The sequence below is a fragment of the Hippocampus guttulatus genome, chromosome 4 (assembly GCF_054856545.1).
Source record: "Hippocampus guttulatus isolate MCC_2025c chromosome 4, RoL_Hgut_1.0, whole genome shotgun sequence".
In the NCBI taxonomy this organism is placed as follows: domain Eukaryota; kingdom Metazoa; phylum Chordata; class Actinopteri; order Syngnathiformes; family Syngnathidae; genus Hippocampus; species Hippocampus guttulatus.
Window position 1 is genome coordinate 15,783,854 of NC_141264.1, and position 17,816 is coordinate 15,801,669.

At 41.6% G+C, this 17,816-nt stretch overlaps 3 protein-coding genes across 6 annotated transcripts; 1 reads left to right on the plus strand and 2 right to left on the minus strand.

The window, feature by feature from the left end:
• Nucleotides 1-96: 96 nt before the first annotated feature.
• Nucleotides 97-5,374, minus strand: sephs1 (selenophosphate synthetase 1). 3 transcript variants are annotated; one of them, XR_015100800.1, is made up of 11 exons: nt 4,487-5,274; nt 3,823-3,931; nt 3,618-3,714; nt 3,420-3,523; nt 2,858-2,965; nt 2,605-2,759; nt 2,292-2,382; nt 2,122-2,221; nt 1,249-1,461; nt 538-805; nt 97-351 (listed from the first exon to the last, which is right to left on the minus strand). XR_015100800.1 is itself a non-coding variant. In XM_086110073.1 (10 exons), exons 2-10 carry the CDS (start codon nt 3,916-3,918, stop codon nt 591-593), a joined length of 1,179 nt encoding a protein of 392 aa, XP_085966199.1. In that variant the 5' UTR covers nt 3,919-3,931; nt 5,320-5,374; the 3' UTR covers nt 97-590. The 3 variants fall into 3 exon arrangements, 2 of the variants coding, with proteins under 2 accessions (XP_085966199.1, XP_085966198.1); XM_086110073.1 differs by lacking the exon at nt 4,487-5,274 and adding an exon at nt 5,320-5,374 and having other exon boundaries at nt 97-805; XM_086110072.1 differs by having other exon boundaries at nt 97-805.
• Nucleotides 5,375-6,629: 1,255 nt separating this feature from the next.
• On the minus strand, nt 6,630-9,536 carry bend7 (BEN domain containing 7). Its single transcript, XM_086108503.1, is given in 7 exon segments — nt 6,630-6,697; nt 6,770-6,802; nt 6,918-7,031; nt 7,321-7,438; nt 7,523-7,630; nt 8,753-9,042; nt 9,524-9,536. Coding segments are annotated over 7 exon segments (744 nt in total).
• Nucleotides 9,537-10,000: 464 nt separating this feature from the next.
• On the plus strand, nt 10,001-17,175 carry prpf18 (PRP18 pre-mRNA processing factor 18 homolog (yeast)). 2 transcript variants are annotated; one of them, XM_086109036.1, is made up of 10 exons: nt 10,001-10,176; nt 10,454-10,531; nt 10,727-10,753; nt 13,064-13,165; nt 13,435-13,548; nt 14,411-14,557; nt 15,253-15,321; nt 15,409-15,549; nt 15,830-16,057; nt 16,574-17,175. In XM_086109036.1, exons 1-10 carry the CDS (start codon nt 10,111-10,113, stop codon nt 16,652-16,654), a joined length of 1,053 nt encoding a protein of 350 aa, XP_085965162.1. In that variant the 5' UTR covers nt 10,001-10,110; the 3' UTR covers nt 16,655-17,175. The 2 variants fall into 2 exon arrangements, with proteins under 2 accessions (XP_085965162.1, XP_085965163.1); XM_086109037.1 differs by lacking the exon at nt 10,727-10,753.
• The last annotated feature ends 641 nt before the right edge of the window (nt 17,176-17,816 follow it).

Below are 17,816 nucleotides of genomic sequence, written 5' to 3' on the forward strand. Positions count from 1 at the left end.
CTAAAGGTCAATGGTTTGACTGCTTGATTATAATTGAGGTGATGTCACCATGATCCATGGAGGAGGGAAGTATGCGGACCAAAATAGAGCAGATCATTGTACAGTATTTGAGGATTTATTTATTCCGGCGGGGTCAATACAAAAAGTCAAATGAATAGAAAAAGAAAGACATTCTGCTAACACTTTCTTTCAAGGCATCAGTTACAGCAAAGAACTTCATAACTGTACAAAAGTGGACAAACAAAACCAACGAAACGACGAGACACAGGACGGCTTGTAAGTTCCGGCAAAACCAACAAACCATGATCCATGACGAACCATCAGCAATGTGGTCCTGTTGTCTTCTCTCACCTTCAATACAGAAAAAAAAAAAGGCAAACGAATGAATGACCATTTGTGGAGTCCATTGGGGGATGTAATGCCACTTTCGCCCACTGGGTCGAGCTGTTCATTACATACACACCAGCCCAGTGCACAAACTAGTGGACACTCTTTGAGATGGTTCTGTCGTTGCTTGTTTTTGGAAAACCAAATCACCGTCTGACGCGAGGAGGAAGATGATGATGGTGGTGGGGAGCGTTTTGGTGGGATTAGGACGTGGCGCCGGGCGTAGGGTTGACACTCTGCGCAGCGGCCTGCGGCGCCACCTCAATGATCCGCGGCTTGTCGATGATGCGCGCCGTGCGGTTGCCCTTCTCCACGATGCCGATGATCCACGCCTGGTGGCCCTCGCCGTATTTGGGCGACTTGATCTCAGCACAGAAACGCGCCGCCTGCTCGCGCGGCAGACAGATTAGCAGCCCTCCTGCAGTCCATTCAGAAAAATGAGCATTTTTTAAAATGGGATAGCATTTTAGCCTCAACGTGTAATAACCATTTTTGTTGTTGCATGTGTTTTATTCCATTTAGATAAATTGATCATATTTAGTTCAACAAAACTGTAGGTAATGATACTAATTTTTCAATGTTTGATTTTTCACCTAATCTCATTAAATTTATTTTTTTTGATTTTTCACAATGCATCATACTTTGTATTTGCAGTATTTCAGCACAAAAAAATGTCAATTTACATCGAGAATGTCAAATTTTAAAATGCGTGCTGCAACAACACAGGAGGCTTAAGATGTGGGGGAAAAAAAGACACAAAAAAATCTTATCTAAAAAAAACGATGCAATTTTAAAGAAAATAAAGTGGGGAGGCCAGCAGAACACATTTTATTACCCTAATTTCCATAATAAAATGCATACCTGACGTCTCGGGGCAGGTGCCGTGCATGAGGCCGAACATGTTGCCGCATGCCTTGGACACGGCGGCCATCTTGGCGAGCACGGGAAGATTGTGGATGACAAAGGACACCTCGCTCCGCTGTTGCTTGGCCAGTGTCTGGGCGTGGCCCAGGATGCCGAAGCCCGTGATGTCAGTGGCGGCATGCGCGTTGAATGTGTGCATGAGGCTGGCGGCTGCATGGAACAAAAACCAGGACTGATCTTCACAACATTTGGGGCATAGTTCATACAAAAAGTCCGCCACGAATGACCGTGGACCCTTGAACCCAGAACCTCAAGAAATGAGATTCAGATGTGCTAACCATGAGTAGAATGTACTTTAATTGGAAGGGTGCAGGACAATACGTTTCACGGGGTTATAATTGATGAGAAAACTAGCTGGAAATCACATACTGGCCAAGTTCAATCTAAAGTAGCAAAAAAGATGGCCAACGACAGATTAAATCCCAAATCACTATATTTACAATATTGTGCTGCAGTTTGGGCAAACGACAGGAACTCATGACAGTCATTAATCAGTCTACAAAAAAAAGCCATCAAGCCTAGTCATAAATGCAACACACGAATACCCTCTTAAAATCAAATCTATTAAAATTCAGAGATATTGTATCACTGATGGATGGACGGATGGACCCTCGTCAGATGGATTGATGGTAGAATGACAGTGAGATGGATGGACGATTGTAGAACTGAATAGATGTTAGGGTGACAGATGGTAATGATGGATGGATGGACAGCAGAATGGTGTACAGTAGGACGGATGGATGGGTGAAAGACGGATGGTAGGATGGCTACTTGGCCATGGTTGAACCCAAATGGTGATGTATTTCATACCTGTCCTATTGAGGCGGGCCATGTTCATCATTGCTTCGTGGTAGGCCAGCTCGACGTCTTCCTGTGTGACTACCAACTTGATCTTATTCCACTTCTCCGGCTGTGAGAGACAACAGGTGATTAATACCTTCATGTGAAAAGAGACGTTTGTAAATTTTTTCCAAACGTACGATATCGAGCCACTGGTGCACCGCCACGGCTACTTGCGTCCCCAGTGGCTTTGTGAGCACCAGCACGTCTCCTGGCACCGCGTTGTCTGGCCTGCGGAGCATTACACAACATGTTCTTTGTTTAAAAAAAAAAAAAAAGAATAAAAGCTCTCAAATATTGACAATCAGGCTGAATTTGAGCATTTGCCCATCTTTGCAATCAAAGTGAGCAAAGGGCCTGAAGGCTCAATATCACTGATTTTCACTATTGGTAGCTAGGCTTGATCCCCATGACTGTACCTCGCTTTCGCCAAGCTTGTGCGAATTGACTCACATGATGAATTCATTGGGCTGGCACACGGTGGTAGCGACTCCCCCCAAGACTACCCAGGGATTGAGCACCGTCTGTCCTCCCGTCACGGATGTGCCCGCCTCCTCCGCCGCGTCTTTGAAGCCCTGCATGATGAGTGGCATGATTTTGTCCCTCTCCTGTAATGACAAGGAAGACACACCAAGGTAAGCATCAAACTTGCAAACAAACTTGCCAGTGTGACACGCATTTTGCTCCGGACGCAGCCTCGTCTCACCTTCTCCGACATTTTGTTGCTAACACCCAGCAGCATCAACATGTTGTCGCATTCCGTCACCCCCATGGCATACAGGTCACTGAGAACGTTTGCGCATGCCACGCGACCCTGAAAAAAGTACAGATTTAAAATTAGTGTCTTGCAATCTGAGTAATATTTTCGAGACTCATATTTGAAAAAGTCACAGAATACTTATGGGCAACTGGTGAAGACAAAACCTTAGATACTCAAGTTATAAGACACGAAAAAGAACAAATGTATTTTGTCCTAGTGATGGGAAAATGAAGCTTCAAGATGCTTCATGAATCAGTTGTGTTTATCTCTCCATTCAACATAGGGCACACTGAAAGCACATTGACTTGACATTTCTTAAACTCCTTTCTCTAAACCAACAGTGCCATCAAAACGAGTAAAAAAAAAATGCAAGTGGTTCATGAAGCATCCAGAAGCTTTATTTTCCCATCCCTATTATGTCCCCTCACCATCATTAAAAATGAGGGGAAACCTTAACGAGATTTTGAGATTGAGATAAAATATTTGGTACTCATCATCAGATTCATACCATCATGTAGGGGTCGTCCACTATAGGATAGATGTAATCAGTTGTCTGGACGAGTGAGAGGCCTCCATGTCTGAGCGGAATGACACAGGTGTCCATGCCAATGCCTGGAAAATAGACATTTATTCCTGCTGCACTATCACAAACCATTATTAACTTATTTATTTTTACTTTGAAAGTGTTATTGTGTGTTACAGTGACCTAATCGAGGCATGACTGCACCCAGGAACTGTTCATCTTCTTGGTAGTGATTCTCTTGTAGGTTCTCTAAAAGCTTCTGTAAAACCTCTTGGGGTACCTGTGAGAGAAAAAACCCCCAAACATTTTTATGGGCTACAATGCATGGATGATGTATGGACTTGCAAATGTAATTATTTTAAATGTGACACTTGAGGACAGCTCTGACCTTGCAACCCGTTCCCTTGAGTTCTGCGAAGCGCGTGAGCCGGAAGTTCTTGTCCAGCTCGTAGCTCTCGGGATTGAAGGACTCCCTCACCGACATGTCTGAAGATACTCTGGGCCACCACACACAAAACCAGGAAGATGACATTTAAATAAACAACAGCGGGAACAAAACAACTGAAAAAGATGGACATACAGTGAATAAAATTTATATAAAAAATTTTTTTGAATGGCCACACTTAGCTTTTCAAGGCAACTTTTTTGTGTAACGTGTCAACGTCTTTAAATATCGTGTAATATTTGTATTTCAATTGTAATCTTCCTTCTTTGAGTATTTTTGGTTCGCTACTCATGTTTTCTGTTTTCTTTTGAATGTTCAGCAGTTTTGGTCGGAAATGCCTCTAGCTGTTATGCCTTTGGTTTTAGGAAGCACATTCAGTTTCCTTGTGTATGAAATATGCTATTTTAATCAAGATGCCTTGCACTAATGACAGATATATATATATAGTAAAGCCCTTAGTGTGCCTAATTTTGTATCGAGAGCGATTGTGGCAAAAGTAATCAAAGAGTACCGATTCGACTCTTTTAGGTAAAACTTGGTCAAAAGAATAAATTAATATTCAAGTGAAGTTCACATACACTCCCACAATTCGACGTCGGTACAGTACCGTAGTATTTGTACTTCGTTACTTCCCACCACTAGGCCAATGAGAGGCGTTACATGTGGAGTCAAACCATGTCTCATGGGGTGACTAGTACGACAGTGTCAATACGTCACCACATAACAAAGAAAAATAATTAAACCACCTCCATTAGACAGACTTGGCAGGTGAGTTTTAGGCTATTTTGGGAATCCCAACTGGGAGCGTTCCAGAAGCAAAACGCTGCAAAGTTCATTCAACCCATAAACATCCACCCAAGTTAACAAACTCACTGGGTGATCGTTCACTCTTTTAAATCAGTACGTAAAACTCATGATACAAGAGAACTGTATTAAAAGCCCGTCCCAAGCCATTTATTGGGTTTAAATTAAGCGTACAGTACGAATTGTATTCGAATGCTATCTTTAGTTAGCCGCCAAGCCGTGCAAGAAGTGGAAATGTGCATTGTGTGCACGAAGTGTTGCTCTGGTCTGCTTGCAACCGCAAACATACAATGCAATACTAGTGTAAGTTGTAATTTGAAATGCACAACATAAGTGGAGGAGCAAGGCTCACGCTCGCTGCGCACGATATAAAGTTTAAAAGTTGCCATTAGAGCGCCGAACAAAAATGTCGGCGGTGGAAAAAATTAACCCTTTGCTATCCAACGCCATGCGACGTGCGCCACATCAGTTTTGCTCCCCGTAAAATCGGCGCCCGGCGTGCAACCAGAGCAACGCCGGTAACGCAGCCGCGCGTCACGGGTGTTTACAACGGCCACGTTTGCAATTTGAGTGCCGAAGCGGAGTTATATTCGCGTCACATTTCCCCTTTAATTGAAGCGTCCGGTTGATCCTTACCAGCGTCAAGTCAGCGCTAGATCCCGACACAAGAGCGGGGACGGCGGCGACTCGCAGCGGGCCTTCAATTAGGCGTCCTTGGATAGTGCCTGATAGTAAATCGCGCAAATTTGTTAATTTTGGCGTCTCTTCGTGGGGAATGTGTTCGTAATTATTGGTATAAAGGCCATATATCTTGATTTTTTAAAATCAGCATTGCACTTAATTGTCTGGGAGGAAATATTTATCCTAAAATTAAAATAGGAAATGATTGCGATCGCCATGGGTCCTTTGTCTGCACTGTGGCTGTTTCAACATCCCCTTTAACAAGTCATCGAGTCTGGCAACCTAATCGCAACCATGTTGTGTACCTTTAATTTGATGTTTTCCCTCCAATTTAACCCACGATGTTTCAATTCCACTTGTAACCCTTTCGTCCAAAATACGACCACGGGACTAAATATGCTCATTCCCCCACGTTATTTCGTAAACTTCAAGCAAAAAACGGTGTCACTCTTTATTGACATTTCGAGGTGCACATTGAGAACCACTGGTTCTCAATGTGTGGTTCTGAACCACACAATGAGGTATAACTTTACATTCTGGACACCAGTGGAGCTGCTATATATATATATACAGCAAGCGCAATGTCCAAAATAAGCTCTAACAACTTTATCCTACTAATAATATCAGTGTGTTTAAATATGAGAATTTGGCTGACTTTAAATGGCAAAAAGGGGATCTGAGTTGTGCGTTATATTCACATTTCGATCAAAGGCAAGGTGGGCCAGATTTCTATGACTGACTATTCATAAAACTATTCATAAAAATACCAAATAAACACGGGGCAAAATACAAAATGTGTTTACTATATTACGGTTCCCACGCAGAGCATATTTGGATTTGAATTCAAATATTGAGGTGAAGGGCAGAAAGTGTAACTCCCTCGCCATATACTGTATGTATGCCAAGACAGTTAACAAATCAACAACAAAACGAATACACATGTTATGATTCAGTTTTATTGATGGCGTGCACATTGAAATGAAGTACAATATTTTATTATAGATGCCAAATATGTGATGTCAGCAAGTGAAATATGCTATAATAAATATAAATAAGACAAATCAACTAATTGAGTCATTACAAAATGCAAGAATCTAATAGTCAACATAGACTCCAGCATATTTCCTTTTACTGAAGATGAATGCAGCACTATACTGTAAATCTCATTCAAAGAAGGCACAATATAGTAGTGGAACTTTGACTTGAGTGTGGTCGGTGAAATTGTATTAAAATACAAAAAGGCAGTTAAAGTACAGTAATGTTGGTCATGGTCCAGCACTGGTCATGTCTATGAGTGTCCCTAGCATTTTTGTGTCTGAGTTGTTGTCGCACCCTAAATGAGAAACAGGGAATCAATATAAGAACACAATTTTACATTAAATTGTTAATTTGATGTCAACCAAACTTGATGAATGCCCATTTAAGATTTCTGCAGCATCTGTGGGTGAATCCGTCTGAAAAACAGCTATTAGAAAGCCTAGTAAGTGACTTTTCAATGACCCTAACTTTATTGGTTGACAACAATACACAGCAAAAGTCCTGTTTTACGGTACCTCTTTTTAGTCTCCGCCTGGCAAATCTGATTTTATCTTAGAGGATCTGAACCCAGTGTTGTGGGCTGGGCAGCTTCTCCATCCTGTGTTCACCGCAGTATTTCTCTGTAAAAACTGCATGTGCATGAGAATGAATTTAGAAATGTGAATGTAAATGTGTAGTATCAGGTATCTGTTTAAATTACAGCTTTATTTAAGAAGAGGCCTATATCGGCACTGGGTGTGTATGAGTGGAGCTAGATACACTGCTATGTGTTGATTGGTTGACAGAATTGTTAATTCCAATGGGATTGGAGCCTACATGTACTTCACATGATCAGTTTATATTGTATCCATGACCTCTTGTTGGCCTTCTTTGGATAAGAACCCAGTTGGGACTTTTTGTCATTTTCCCTCAATTTACCTTTGATTGCACCAACGAAATTCTGGTCCAGGCCTTTCCAGGTGTCATTAAGCCCTCTCTTCCTTTTTCCTTTTGGTAAGGAGTTAGCCAGGGTGTCATCGTCAAAGAAGGCCCACACCTAGTAAACACAGTAGGACATGTTGAAAGACAAAACTGCCTCTAGTGTGACTCGTGTCAGAGCCACAAATGAAAAACTTTGCACCAATTTTCGGAAAAGGAGGCTTCCAGATCGTGTGTAGTTGACTAGGATGGAGTCCAGCTGAGCCTTGGAGATAAACACATCATAATCCTCAGCAAGACGGACCTCTGACTGAAAAGGCAATCAATGAAGCAGAGATGTTAAACTCAAGTTCAAGTTCAAGTCAACTTTATTGTCAAATGTGCTCTCTGTGCAACAGACAGCACAGATGAACTTTCTTTCCTCTCAACCACAGGAGAGAGAGGAGCCGCTGCAGGTGCCCGCGCCGCCATCAACGGAACAGTTAACATAAAATTACAAAATAATACAACACAACATATCAGACACAGACGGTCGTACAATCTTAACCACTTTTCCAGCATACACATTGTTGTTTGAAGTAGTTATAGATAAAATATGAGCGAATCAAAGTGTCCTTTCACCAGTGGATCAAAGACGTCAAGCTGAAAATGTGCACACAAAGCTCTCAATGTCATTTTATGTGGCCTGCCAAAGCTTGCCACAGTTTTTTTCTTGATTTCCAAATATTAGTAACCAAATATGACTGTTCAAACTGTTACTGTAGCGCTTGTGTGCATTCTTCATTTCTTAAAAAGAAAACAATCAATTGCGGTTGCTCTTCACGAAACAGAAAAGATTTGAGGTATTGATGTTTCATTTAAAATATTGATAAATCTGTGCCGGTTTACACAAAATACAGTATATGTAGTTTGTGAAGCAAACCGTGTACTTAAACTAAGCCCTGCTGCACACTGAGCAAACAAAACTTCCAGTTAGTGATTGTTCACTGCACACCAAGCGATTGAGCACATATGATTGTCAAAGAAGCAGATTGCCACAAAAACGGGGACTGGACAAGAATAAAGGAGAGAGTGTGGATGTTTTGAGAGCTTGTTAACCAAGGCCTATCATTGTGCGCCCATTTCTTCATGACAGAGACTCTCCACACTTTGCTTTCTAGCCATAGGTACAGTACGTAAGACATTTTTATTATTTTAAAACATACTAATATATGCACTGTACACACGGGAAGCAGTGCCTGGCTGGCTGGGTCTTGTTTATGCTAAGACTCGAAGGTAGTAATTGAACCATGGTTTTATGTGTACCATGACAGCCCGAGCAATTTAAGGTGTTTCAACATTCTCACAATCCTCTTTGATGGCGAACGTATTTACGATTTTAGCCCGCAACAAAAATGCATTTGACAAGCCTAAAAATGTCTAAATCACACACATTACCTATATGTGCCTGGAGTGCCTTCATTAGGTGTGTGCTGTTGACATTTCTTGTGTTATTCAGATTTTGCTTCACAGAGCTCTGAGAGGAGCCGGAGAGTAGGAGTGAAGCATTCGCACAATCTTCCTCTTTTCTAGCTTCTGAGGTTGCAGCACTGAGTGCCTTTGTCTCCGCAGGGGAAGAAGCTGCCATTCTTGCCGCTTTAAAGACTGGCCTCAGCTTCCTGGTCCTGTGATAAGCAGCCGGCTCGGGGCCCCGCCGAGGTTTGCAGGGCTGCTGTGATGACACTAGAAAAAAAAAATGGAGGATTGATGACCACTGTTACACAATTGTATTGTGTAAATTTAACATACAATAACACGGTCAAAGAGAATGTGAAGAAAAAAAAAACACTTTTCCCTTAGTTGTCACTCATTTCACTCCCCTTTCACTGAACTAGATCCCTTAAGGCCTAGGTGTCAAACTCAGGTCCTGGAGGGCCGCTGTCCTGCATGTTTTCCAAGTCTCCCTGCTGCTACACACCAGATTCAAATGAACAGGTTCAATGTCAGGCTTCCGCAGAGCTTGCTGATGATCTGATCATTTGAATCAACTGTGTTGCAACAGGGAGACTTGGAAAACATGCAGGACAGTGGCCCTCCAGGAACTGAGTTTGACACCTATGCCTTAAGGAGTTTTTGAAAACTCTTTTCATGGACAGAGATGCAACTTAAAAATCATCTGAACACGTTTGGCCGGCACAATAGCATTTATGTACTTCTGCTTCACGAGCGCATACCATAGAAGTACAACAATCATACTGCTTCACCAAGTTGATAACACACACACCTGGCGCATATTCCTTTATGATTTCAAGCGTCAATGGACGGACATCATCCACTTCTTCACCTCAGCACTTACTTTCTTCGGACCTATGGTTAGGAAGAAAAATGGGCAAAATACCCACACAGAAAACAGAAAATGCGAGCACAAAATATATTCGTACTTCCACTGTGAGGTAGCCTTAATCAAATCTCCCCGGGGCCTTCGGAATCAGTAATGCCGGTTTATGTAACTTAACGGTATACTAGATCTTTGCAATGCGACTGTTCCCTTTTGTCAATCCGATTTCAAATTTGAGTTCTGGCTTTCGATGCCATAATTTTCCCATCATCTTAAATTCAGTGCGATTTGTTTCTTTTACTCTGAAATATTCAGGCGAATATCCGAAACGACTCTTAATCTGGAATTCCATGAACCCTTCCGTTATGCTTCCTGTTTTGACCTCGCTGTTATAGGTGTTTCATGAACGTTTACTACGAGAATGCGTTGCTTTTCGCAATAAAACAAATACCGATTGTTTTTCTATAGCCGGGATGGATATTCTTAAAGCAGAGATCGCGAGAAAGAGGAAACTCATCGAGGAGAAGCAACTCGTTGATGTGAGTGTGTTGATATACTGAGCTACTTGTCTTGGCTAGTTAGCTCCTTTGCTAATGCTAACTTTGTTTTTGACGGTTGTTTAAGAAGCGCTTGTTTTTTCTTTTACTTGTATTATGTCTTTAGGTTTGGGTCCACTACTCACAATGATGAAATTATCATTGTTCATAGTAAATGCCGTCTGAAGACGTAATTTGAAGAAGTTGTGATATCTTCAGCAACAATACTACCCATCATGTAATTTTACAGATTGCATAATGTATTTCTTTTTGTTAACAGGACTCCAAAAAGTTCTTCAAAAGGGCCGATCTTGCACGTAAGGAGCAGGAGGACTACTTCCAAAAATGCGGCTATAAGGTGAATTGTTGTCTATGTTTAAATGTACAAACACATCTCACATCTGTTCAGTGTTTTGCCACCATTCGGGTGCACACAGACACCCTTCAACGGACGCAACGCACACACCCGGAAGGTGACCGACAGGTTGAGGTGTGCATTTAGTATTTGTCTTCACTGTGTTGTTTCTCCTTCACTTGCCACCTGCATCTGTAGGTTCAGAGAGAGACTCCTGACAGCCAGGTATGGGTCTGCACAGAGGAAGTAGTTGACAGGTTGCATGAGTGGATTAGGAGTGTGTTTTTTTTTTAATGTACACTGTGCGTCCTACTGCTTCTACTTCCTTGATACCTTTTGACACCTGCAATGATTTGATTTCAGTTCTTCATGGTGTTGTGTGACTCCAGTAATTTTGCCTGCTCCCCGTACTTCCTGCACTTGTTTCATGTTATTTAAAAGTTGACAAGGAACAGAAGCCACAGTGCCAAATCAGGACACATCTTAAGTGTGGTTGTCTGCATGGGTGCATATATTTTGCTTCACTTTTTCAACCGGGTTTGTTCATCATCATCATTCTTGTCCCGTATGTGCTGTGAATATTTTTCAATAGAGTCTCAAACACAAATTGAGGACCTCACCAATTCATCTGAATCTTTCTCAACTTCTCTAATCTATTCGTACAAATAGTCTTAAATACATGCCATACTGAAATGTCTCCTCACCAGTCCACACACAGTTCCTTTGAAAAATATCAAATACACAGTTTGATCAAAGAAGTTTTAATAACCTTTGTTTAATGAGAGCCCTCACTAAGTATGGATGCCTGATCGTCAAACGAAAAACGTGATACCAATCAAAAATATAGGATAATGAGTGACCAATTAACTGATAATATAATCAAACCACTTACTGCATGCAATTCATGCGTCATGGCTGTAGCTGAATTTATTTGCCATGCTGCCCAAAAATATTTGTCTTTGTTAATCCTCCCATTTTCAGTAACGCTTCCTCAATTTTACTCCTAATTGTCAGTCATCCTCAAACTCATAATGGATATGTTTTACCAATGTTTGTAAGTGCTTTCAAGACAAAGGGGCTTGGATGGTGTGTGTCAGGTGTTAAATGTCATTAAAAAAAAAAAACAATTAAAAAAAAAATATATATATATAGCTTTTCATCACCAAAAATTTGCTCAGCGCCCCACCAACCCACTGTTTTTAAAAGTCAATGCTACTTGTGTTCCAAAGTCACCAATGAGGCCATGGAATAATTCCAGAATATCTCTTTAGGGGATAAAGAGGAAAACAATGAGGTGGTCTTTCTTCCGGGATGACCAGGCTGCAGTGGATGCAGAGTGGGCAACATTACATCACATGGTATTATGTTATGCAGTGTTAGTCAATCTAATAGCTGTGGGTCAGGGTGTTAGGCGCAGGCTGCATTTGTCCTCTCATACTCTGTCCAAAACTGGTAAATCCGCAGGTGGAAGTAAACACAGCTCTCCAGTGAATTTGCAGTTGTTGTTTTTTTTAAAAACATTTTTTACAATAATTATTTTTTGGGGGGGCAGGGGGGGTGCAGCAATCCCACATTTTCATGGAAAATGTACATTGAGTGTCGATCATTGTTTTTTTGTAGCATGTATTTGGTCGGCAAAGTAAACATCTATGAAAGGGGTTCTACTGTGTACTTTTAAGTTGTAATATCACCATTCACCACTAGATAGCAGACACAATTTACTTGCAGTTGCACAGGTCTTATTTTGCCCTATACTCTAGCCCAGGGGTGGGCAAACTACGGCCCGCGGGCCAAATCCGGCCCGTTGGTCTTTTTAATCCGGCCCGCCGAAGGTTGGTACACAATTAAGGTTCGATGTCAATGACTGCATTCATTTCATTTGGTCTTGTAATGACAGGCATTTCAACGCCAGGTGGCACAGTTACTTGAAGTTGCAGAGCATTGGGAGGAAGGGGGAGACGATACGGAAGCCCGCAGTAGCGCCAAGTCAAGCAAATCCCGTTCGATACGACGGAATAATGTACTCTTAAAGTCTGAAAAACGTGCCAAAAAATGCAAAATACTGCTTTTTGAATATATTATGTCGAATTTAGTTCACCCTTTTGATCCGGCCCTCCGTAATATTTTCTGGTTCTCATGTGGCCCTATGCAAAAAATAATTGACCACCCTTGCTCTAGCCTGAGCTTATTGCATTTTTTGTGGATTTGGAATGACATGCAGGACAAACGTAGTACCTCAATAATATAAAACATTTGCATGAGTTGATTTTCGTGGAAAAATGCAGAAAATGTGTTCTTGCACTTAATGTTGGTTTGATGCAGTTTTGTTTTGTTTGAATTACAGCGATTTCTTTTCTTATGAGTTTCAGGTCATTTGTGCATGGAAATCTGTGCTGTCATCCTCTTTGAAATCCTGTGATCCAAAATTTCTTGCCACCTGACATTACCCAAATTGAATCTGACATTAATAACAGATTGAAATAGCTCCTCAATTCTCAAACTAACCTGTGTTTATTTCCTTTTTTTCTTTTGAAGATCGACAAAAAGGAAGAGAATGAGGCATCCATTTCTGCTAATCCCGTATTAGAGTTGGAACTAACGGAAGAGAAGCTGCCGATGACGCTGTCACGACAGGAGGTGAGTTCAACTGGGTTCGTTTCACCTTCATTCACACATTACAGGGAAATGAATAATAAGAGCATGTTTCCTTAGTAATGAACGGCAGTCAGTGAGTAGACTTCAATGAGCTATTTTGAGCCATTGAAAGACAGGTACACCTGGGCAGTGTGCTCAGCATGTCTTCATAATCAAATTTAGTACAAGTAGAATGTCAAATCCTCATAAGGTTCCCAGTGAGACACTCATTGATACACAACTGTTTCTTTTGCATTGGTCTGTGTGATTAGGTCATCAGACGGCTGAGAGAACGAGGTGAGCCAATCCGTCTGTTCGGAGAGTCAGACTATGACGCCTTCCAGAGACTCCGTAAGATTGAGATTCTGACTCCGGAAGTAAACAAGGTAGGCCTCAAGCCACTTTGTGACCCAATTTAGGAGTCTTTCAGTTGCGAGCAGTCGCTTGGTTGATTTTGCTTTTTGTGTTGCAAGCCGAAATTGAGCTTCACATATGCTGCCACTCAAGTAAAATTTATTCATATAGCGCTTAACAACTCAACAAATGGGTCTCAAAGGTCTTCAGAAGGACACGATAGACTGGGAACAACTGCACCCCCCCTGGTTGAAACTCCTTGTGCGGCCCAGGAAAAACCCATTTGAGAATAAACGGGAAGAAACCTTTGGAAGGGGTCACAAATGGTGTTATCCCCTTTTCAGCATGATAAGTAGCTGAGTTGGAAACATCATATGTTGCAAACAATTTACTTCAAAGGGACAAATGTGTTGATTTTGCACTGTTCATTATTTCAAAACCCCAACATTAACTTCAATTGTATGCAAAAAATATGTTCTTATCACATCGTGTTTTTAAAATGAAATTGTATATGAAGTAGTCGCTAATTAAATTAACATAGAGTGAGTCTCCCCTTACTGGAGGCTGCCATGTTTTGCTGCCATCTTTCTGCTAAGGATACCCGAAGGTCAATGTCAATGTAGTTCCTCAGCATAATGACTACAGAATGTGTAACAAATGACAAGCACTTACTTTGTCACTTGAGGGAATCTAGAAGTCGTTTGCTTGCACTTCTGCTGAAGAAATTTGTGGTAGACTTGCAAAGTGTGGTCTCTCTATAATTTGGGGGTAGTGGTTGGGAATCACTGCTTTAAACTAAAATTGACACTCACAGCACACCTGCAACACAAGAGCACAAGCTGTGTTTATCACATGTTGTTCTTGCGACTACTATTCACTGTCTGTGCGATGTAGGGTTTGAGAAATGACCTGAAGGCAGCCATGGACAAGATTGACCAGCAATACCTCAACGAAATTGTCGGCGGGACAGAGCCGGGAGAACTGGACACGCAACTTGACCTCAAAGTGCATGAAGAGAACACCACTATAGAAGAACTGGAGGTACGCTGACGTATTCTGGAAAATTTGGCATGAAACGCGGGCTGCCTTGAAAGACCTAACCTTCAGACCAAGGCTGTTTCTTAGTTCAGGAGTCTCATCACATGTTTGGCTCGGCAGGAGCCATGTGATCTGGTTAACTGGTATATGTTTTGATGAGCTTTTTTTTTCTTTAATAGCTTCAATGTCATTTAAAAAGTCTTGTCACAGTTGTCAGTGAAGTTGAACCGGATTGTTCAGCTCTACAGGGTATCCTTAAAAATCATAAATGAAAGCCTAAATGAGCCAGAACTACTAGAAAGTGCCTTTGGTATCCTCAGTTAGCATGAAAATGTCGCAGAAGAACAACAGTTTTGAGTTTTTGTAAGTGGCCAAACATTTGAAAAAACTTTCAGAAGGTTGAAATATATTTCTTGAAGTGTGCAAGCTCATGTTTGGCTGTTTGCAAGTACATTGTCAACTTGTAGTTAATTCATAAACAGAAAAAAAAGCAAGAGAGCTTGACCATTATGTTATACATTCGTACAGCATGACATCTGTTACAATGAACATGAAGTTCAGTGGAAAATTTGGGGGGTGAAAGGGGGAAGTCTCAAAGGCGCCTGTTGTGATGTTGACCCATAAACTGTGTGTGCCCTCTAATCATCCTCAGCGCTCCACACTGGATATTGTCCAATGCATATTTGTCCTCCATACAGGCTCTTGGCAAAACTCTGGGCAGAGGCGATGACGATGGAGACCAGGATGTCATCGACAAGTTCTTGAGCGTAAGACAACTGGAGCCAATCACAGCTCTGTTTTGCCACATGGCTCTCTGTCAAGTAACTTGACTGTCATTTCTGTTCCAACGACAGTTCCTTCTCGGCGTGTGGGCCAAAGATCTGAACAGCCGTGAGGACCATGTGAAGCGTAGCGTTCAGGGGAAGGTGGCCAGCGCCACCCACTCGCAGACTGAGTCATACCTGAAACCTTTATTCAGGAAGCTCAGGAAGAAGGTAACCCGGCTGATGTTGCAGTTTTGACTCTTTGGTTGTGTGTATACTGACAGTAAAGAATCCACGTCTCATCTTGTCACATGTCATATAGTTTTCAGATCTATATAGAAGTTCCCTGTTAAGATCCAACCTTCAATTTAGTGATTTACTTTATTCACATCAAATCCATTAATTCCAGTGGAAAGTTTTGGATTTTTGAAATTTCTATATTTTGCAGCCCTGTTGACCAGTAATGTATTCCCAGTACTCAAATCAGACTTAAGTTTTTTTTCCCCCTCAGAATTTACCAGCTGATATCAAAGAGTCTATCACCGACATTATCAAATTCATGTTGGAGAGAGAATATGTCAAGGCAAACGACGCGTATCTCCAGATGGCCATCGGAAACGCCCCCTGGCCCATCGGCGTGACCATGGTGGGCATCCACGCCCGTACGGGCAGAGAGAAGATCTTCTCCAAGCACGTGGCCCACGTCCTCAACGATGAAACACAGAGAAAATATATTCAGGTGAGAAAATGGTGGCACGACTAAGGACAGATTCTGGTTATCTTACATATCGGTGTTACAAACAGTCAAATTGAATCAACAGTTTTGGGATTTGTGGTCATTCGGTGAGACATCCATCCATGGATTTTCTAAAGCGTTTGTTCTCATGTTGGGGGGCAGGGAACTGGAGAGGCGGGGAACAGCATGCCAAAGCGTTCACACTCACATTTGCACCTAAGGACAATATCGAGTTATCATTGAACCTTGCGCACATCTTCTTGGAATGTGGGAGGTTGCTGGAGTGCCCGGAGGAAACCTGGTGAGAGTATGCAAACTCCACACAGGAAGGTCGTAGCCAAGATTCAAATCCCAAAACCTTCAAAGTGTGTGGCAGATGTGCTATGTCCCCTTTCAGAATATGAGTGAAACATTCTTCCTGTTTTAAACTCAAAGAGATTTTAGCCTTGAATACGGCTGCAGACATTTCCATTTCATTCACTGCTTGCCAAATGACACAATTTCCTTCCTCCCGCGCAGGGCCTAAAGAGGCTGATGACCATCTGCCAAAAACACTTCACTACGGATCCATCCAAGTGTGTGGAGTATAACGCTCTTTAATGGCACGCTGCAACTCAGCATTGGGAATTTGCAAGCAGCTGGATTATGTCAAGATGGCACGTTACAGAATTGACTGGAGAGATGAGACGAATCCACCCCTGCATGTTTATCTTCCGACTCATCACGACGATCTGTGGTTCGCTCAGCATCTCATCTTTCATTGTAGATAACAGCAGGTTGGTCTTTTCAGAGCATGCGTAATCACGGATCCTCTGCGAAATTCTGTGATTTTTATTTTTTTTCTTTCCAGTAAACCTTTTCTGTTTAACATTTACTGTAAGCCACCGTGTTATCTGAAGTGGAAGATCGTGTAGTGTAAGTTTTATTACACCTGCTGGCCACTGCTGACTCAGGTGTGTGCATCATTTGTTGAGTTTATTTTCATACAACATGCTCGGAGAATTTAGTCGGAAACTACACATAATCTAAAACACAATGTAAGATTATCAGATAGACTGTTTTCCAACCACATACTGCAACAGTTAAAAAATAAATAAGAGTTGAGTCCTGCTATAAACATATTTTTTTTCTTCATTGAAATTCCATAATTTGATGTCATTTATGACGTTCATTTGTGTGCCATATGTATCACACATTCTAGGCAACCCCAAATGACATTATTATACCTCTTAATGATTTTTTTAGGGGTACAAAATCCTACCAACTGCTCAAGAACATAGGCTGGAGCCAGATTTTTTTTTTTTGGTACCATTTTTCTTTCTTTTTTTAAAAATTACAGTCATACCTCTGTTTTCGACCATAATTCGTTCCAGAAGGCTGTTCGAAAACCGATTTGATCAAAAACCGAAACCACGCTCTTTTTTAAAAAAATCTTTATTGAACACGTCTGCTCACAATGGAACGCTACACGAGGAAGCGTCACTTTCTCGTGTAAGGAAGGCGAGAGGAGTCAAGTGGTGCATTCAAGTGCGCTCAGTTTGGTCGAGAAACGATTTTCGGTCGTCATCCGAGGCATAAAAAACTTGAAATTTTTGGTCGAGAACAGTGACGTTCGAAAACCGAGGTTTGACTGTATTATTTTTTTTTTTTAATGACAAATATTCAAACAATTTCTGAAAGGAATATCTTCTCATTGATGCATTTTTATACAAAATCCCAACAAATTCTCACTTGGTCTCTTGTGAGATCTCTTTTGTTCGTT